Raw genomic sequence first — 5,635 nt, forward strand, 5'->3', positions numbered from 1 at the left:
ACACAGGAGTGCAGAAGTATTTGCGGGAGGAAAAAAAGGAAATCAGTCACTACTTTGACCCCTGGCATATGGGAAAAGGTAATCTTTGGGGATGTATATAGTGAATATTACAGGATTTTTTTTTCTATTTTAAATGTGGGTCTGTTTGGCTCTCCAAAAATTGGTAAGAAAATCGAAGAGCTGGGGAAGAGAAAGACGACCCAGGATGTGAGACTGTGGAAGCAAAGTGTGGTGAACCACCTCTACTGGTCGGCATCCAGTTCCTCCTCAGGACAGGAGGCAGTAGCAAAGTGGATTTCTGTTGCCAACCACATCCAAAATGTGCACAGCCATGACGACGCCCTGTTCCCTAGCTGTCTGCATGCACCTCTGGATGGAGAACAGGCAAGACAGTGGCTCAAACCAAGTAAGTGTAGCATGTACTCATTACAGCTGAGCCTTTACTGTTTGGTTTCTTTACATTTAGAACATGTCACCCCACAAAAGAATATTTGTCTTCACCTCCTTCAACATGGAGAAATATTTTTGGAGCATGAGAGTTACAGACGTCACATGTAGCTGCTAAGGTCACACACCACCATTTGGCCAACAGCAATTAATTACTAAGAATAAAATGCTGTGCAGAAATTTAAACACACGAGTGCGCCACACAACTCATGGTTTTAGGCAGAACAGCCATAATTGACATAATATGTACTAAAATGCCGTGAGTAATGCCCACACCTGTCTACAGCACTATTAGTCACTCTTTCATACATTTGTCATCTAAAAATGTCAGCTATGGGTAACTTTTTCTCAATGAAATAATAGCAACATTCTAAAGTTGATCAAATTGTAATTTTTGTAATTAACATTTTCTACGTAGGCACAGCATCATGTGAGAAGCTCACTGCCATTCTGTTAGCTCCACGGTTTGTGAAGGACGTAGAGAAGATAAGCCCTGTGTACCACACATCCACCTTGGAGGCTTTCCACAGCCTCATCATCAGATTTACTCCAAAAAGTCAGGTCTTCTCCTTCAAAGGAATGCTGTCTAGGTAATGAATACAACAAATGTTCAAATTAATGCCTCTAATTGTTCAAATTTTAGAATGAAATGTAGAATTTTGCCTAAAATCTACATGGTTTGTTTATTTGATTATTTCAGATTACAAATTGCTGCAATGCACTATAATGAAAATGCAGCATGCTCACATGCAGCAACAGCAACTGGTGAGCTGAGATATGCTGTAGTGTACCCAAAGTACAAACATGGAGACTACACAGTGAGAGCCCTGAAGACCAATCCAACCTCATGTATGTCAGATATTGTATGATAAAACCAAAATGATGTCATGGAGAGCTATTGTAATACTGAAAACCCTTTTCCAGTATATGTGCACAAGCTTATGGATCTGCTGTTCGACTCTGTGGTGGTGGATCCTCTCCCATATCAGGAGTACTCGGACAAAATTCCGGTTCCAGAACCTCTCTGTGCCCAGTTCCAAAGATCAGATAAACGGGATGCTGTGAGCAGGCACAGGTCCAGGTTTTAAAGTGCACGTAAGGTGAGCTACACAACAAGAGATTGTAATTATTAGTTAGTACTCTACTCTGTGTGGTTTTTCCTTTTCTCCTCCTCAGCCAGGCTGCTCACCACTGTACGACAGAGGAGTTACCTGTCGTCATTATGGATCTTTATGCTCATCCACTCGTGACTCATGCTGTCCACCTCCCAGATGTCTATTGATCTCTACACCTTTCTGCTCTGTGGCTCCCATACAACTTGAAAATCTTGGCCGTATGTAACATAGCAAAACTCACCAATCTTGCTTTTGTAAGTCATACTAGTCATACTAATATTACTTTTTTCCTCAGAGCCTCCTGATATTGTTACAGAAAAGCCTGTGCTCCCGGGATCCATCTCCACGTTTGTCATCACAGTGAAAGCTACCTCCAGTCTAAGGAACCAAAGAAACATCACTGATGGCCCAACCTATCCTCACATGGCTCCAGAATCTCTGCTTGTGGTTTAGAGTTTTGTCAAAAATCATGAAAGTTATGATCAGATTGTAATCTAACGTTGTCTTAGTAGTAGCTATAATAAATGTTATCTTTAAAGCGCAATTGTGTCATTTTAAATACAATTATATTGATATTTTGATGTGTATAAATACATATATCACATTTATTAAATTATCATTCATTTTTACCTAATTGAACCTGCTCTAGAATAGACTTCATTAATCACACAGGGTGTAAACTCACTTGTTACAGCAGCATTAATTAACCTCGAATTAGAACCTTACTGTTGTAAGAGCTCATTTGAAAGTGTGTGGCTATATGTGTGTATATATAAATAATGTCAAAGTGTAAAGAAGTGCATTTACCGTTTTGTGATTTATGCAGCTTTTTATGGACAGGAATCAATACAGGAAATATGTATTATAACATTTATTTAATCCAAAAAATATATATTAGTTCAGAGGAGGGAGGAATCCTTTGTATGCACCGTCTTCTGGGAACTCCTGCCTTATTCTGGAGACAGCGCATGACGGGATCACAACACGAACGTGCTGTCCCAGGTAACCCCAACACCACCTGACCACATTCCGGTACGCCAGATGTCTGTAACAGCTGAGAAAGAGGTGGTATGAGTTACAAAGTATTCATAAAAAAATTATTTTGACAGTTGTCTTACCTGTTGAGCGTAGTCTCCTGCATCTCCCCATAGAGTTGCAGAAAGGTGCCATAAACTGCCTGCAACACGTAGGGATTCAGAGCAACAGCCTCAAAACCAGGATGCTCTGTTATGCAGGAGGTTACACCCACCTGCTGACACCTGAGCATTACCTATGACAAAGAACAACTGATATCAGGGCTATAAGAGTTCAATATTAGTATGATGTTAGTGATTGTGTAACAAATGTGTACATTACAGAATGCTTTTCTCATGGTGGGGTACTTTTATTTTTATACCTTGGGCGTTTCTCTGCAGCACACATTTTCTCTGGCAGACAATGATGTGCAGTGGCCGCAGGTGCACCTGTTGAGGCAGTCATACAATATTACTTTTAGCTAAGCTAAATATAGCTAGCTGTGGCTAAAAGCTACTTACCACTCAGAGACTGGACCCATTTGATGCCTTGATACTCCTGCTGGCTCGGCTCCAGGGGCCTCTGACAACTCACGAGCTAGTGGCTCAAAAAGATACGGTTCAGGACCGCTTGCTTCCCCCAATAAGCCCTCCTCCCTATCCTCTGGGGAAGAAGGTGGGGAAAAGTCCTCCACCTCGAATGACTGCTCTGAGCTACTGTAGCTCTCCGTCGCCATCTGTATTCAAATTTCAGTATGTCAATCACGGTCGTAGCTCCGCCTTCTCGGTCTTACAGGAAACGCCTCTTTGGGCCGCATTTTTCAAATATGAAATGTGGGTGGAGTAAGACTCTGACAGGGGATTACCACTACTTGAAGGATTGGTGCCACGGTATTCTACAGCCCTCTGGTGCCAGAGGTCATCCGACCTCTCTGACCTTTGGATCCACCAAGAGGGTCTCCGAAAACAGGTGAAGTAGACATGACAGATTGCATCTGAATGTGCTTTGATTATAATCGGCTTCATAGCTTAACACAAACCAAATTCTTTTACATCCAGAATTCAGCTCTCCTAGATACGGAAGTTCTGACTAACCACATTCACACATAGGTTTCATACATCACCTCTAGTTCCATCCATCACAGTAAATGCTTAGTTAACTTGTCATGTTTTAATTGTTGGTAAAATAAATTCTTACTTTTATAAACCTGTTTTCTGAATCAAAACGAAGTGTGCACAATCCCCTAATAAATAAAGAACCCTAGAATCTTCTGATTAAAGCACAATAAAGACCAGGCAGGGTGATATTCTATATTTAGATAGAGTATCATAGCTTATTGGTGATAAGTAGTGGTAATATATCTGTTGAGCTCTTAAAGCACTCATTTTACCAAACCCTACAGAAGATACAAACAATCAGGTCACTGATGTATGATGGAGCTTGATTGTTAAGAGCTTTATATGTGAGAAGAAGGATGTTAAAATCTATTCTGAATTTAACAGGTAGCCAATGTAGGGAAGCTAAGACAGGAGAGATGTGATCTCTATTTTTAATTCTCATCAGAACTCTAGCTGCAGCATTTTGGACACGCTGAAGTCTTTTAACTACATTCTGTGGACTTCCTGAGAGTAATGAATTACAGTAATCCAGTCTTGATGTAATAAATGCATGAACTAGTTTTTCAGCATCACTCCTGGAAAGGATGCTTCTAATCTTAGCAATATTCTGAAGGTGGAAAAAGGAAATCCTACAAACCTGTTTAACCTGGGATTTGAATGACATGTCCTGGTCAAAGATAACACCAAGGTTCCTTACTTTGTTTTCGGAGATTCATGTAATGCCATTCAGGTCAGGTGATTGACTAAGCAATTTCCTTTTCTAGATTTCTGGTATAACTGAGTATCGTCAGCATAACAGTGAAAGTTTATCCCATGCTGTCTAATAATTTTACCAATATAGTAAAAAGAATTGGTCCAAGCACTGAACCCTGTGGTACTCCACAAGTAACCCTGGAGTATGAAGACGATTTGTCATGTACATTTACAAAATGAAATCTATCAGACAGGTAGGATTTAAACCAGCCTAACGCTGTTCTTTTGATCCCTACATGTTCAAGTCTTTCTAAAAGAACCTTGTGATGAACTATGTCAAAGGCAGCACTGAGATCTAACAAGACTAGAACAGACACAAGATTCTTATCTGAGGCCATGAGAATATCATTTGTAACTCTCACTAACGCAGTTTCAGTGCTGTGATGCTCTAAAACCAGACTAAAATTCCTCAAACAGAGCATTAGTGTTTAAATGCTCACATACTTGGATGGCCACTATTTTCTCCTGGACTTTGGATAAAAATGGAAGGTTAGATATTGGTCTATAATTCATTGGGTCATCTGGATCCAGAGAAGGCTTCTTAAGTGAAGGTTTGATTACAGCAACCTTAAAATCCTGTGGTACATACCCATTTACTACGGATAGATTGATTATATCTAGAATGGGGGCAGTAACCAAAGGAAATGCATCTTTAAATAATTTGGTTGGGATTGGATCTAAAATTCAAGTTGAAGGTTTAGATGAGGCTAATATTTTTGATAACTCTGAAAGCTCAACTGGATCAAAACGGTTCAAAAACAGATGAGGTTCTACAGTTACCTCAGATGCTGCCTCACTTACTGAGGAAGAATACATCGCAATAGGGAGGATGCTAATGATTTTGTATATAATAGATGTTAATAATAGAATTAATTTTACTTGTGAAAAATCTCATAAAGTCGTTGCTGCTGAGGGCTAAGGGAATAGATGGTTCAGAGCTATGATTCTGTGTAAGTTTGGCAACTGTACTGAAAAGAAATTTTTGATTATTCTTATTCTCTCCAATCAGCGATGACAAATAAGCAGTTCTAGCTTGTTGAAGCTTATTTTTATAAATCACCAGCCTATATTTCCAGGATAAGTAGGACTCCTCCTGGTGCGTAGAGCTCCATGTTCTCTCCAATTTAGTTCGTATTAAACCAGGGAGCCAACTTCCTGTCCCTAATTACCTTCTTTTTTAAGGGGGCA

The 5,635-nt window shown here is 39.9% G+C and overlaps 1 protein-coding gene and 1 long non-coding RNA gene across 2 annotated transcripts; one reads left to right on the forward strand and one right to left on the reverse strand.

Annotated features, from left to right (window-relative positions):
* The first annotated feature begins 734 nt into the window (after positions 1 to 734).
* On the forward strand, positions 735 to 2,098 carry LOC139062155 (uncharacterized). The gene is made up of 3 exons (XR_011515743.1): positions 735 to 1,296; positions 1,372 to 1,780; positions 1,858 to 2,098. It is a non-coding gene; the product is annotated as an uncharacterized lncRNA (long non-coding RNA).
* A 330-nt stretch (positions 2,099 to 2,428) lies between these two features.
* On the reverse strand, positions 2,429 to 3,460 carry LOC129165247 (P2X purinoceptor 7-like). Its single transcript, XM_054747887.2, has 4 exons — positions 3,098 to 3,460; positions 2,959 to 3,025; positions 2,681 to 2,832; positions 2,429 to 2,616 (listed from the first exon to the last, which is right to left on the reverse strand). The coding sequence occupies exons 1-4, from the start codon at positions 3,310 to 3,312 to the stop codon at positions 2,457 to 2,459; spliced, it is 594 nt and encodes a 197-aa protein (XP_054603862.2). The 5' UTR covers positions 3,313 to 3,460; the 3' UTR covers positions 2,429 to 2,456.
* Between the last annotated feature and the right edge of the window lie 2,175 nt (positions 3,461 to 5,635).

Source organism: Nothobranchius furzeri, chromosome 2, assembly GCF_043380555.1.
Source record: "Nothobranchius furzeri strain GRZ-AD chromosome 2, NfurGRZ-RIMD1, whole genome shotgun sequence".
Taxonomy (NCBI): Eukaryota; Metazoa; Chordata; class Actinopteri; order Cyprinodontiformes; family Nothobranchiidae; genus Nothobranchius; species Nothobranchius furzeri.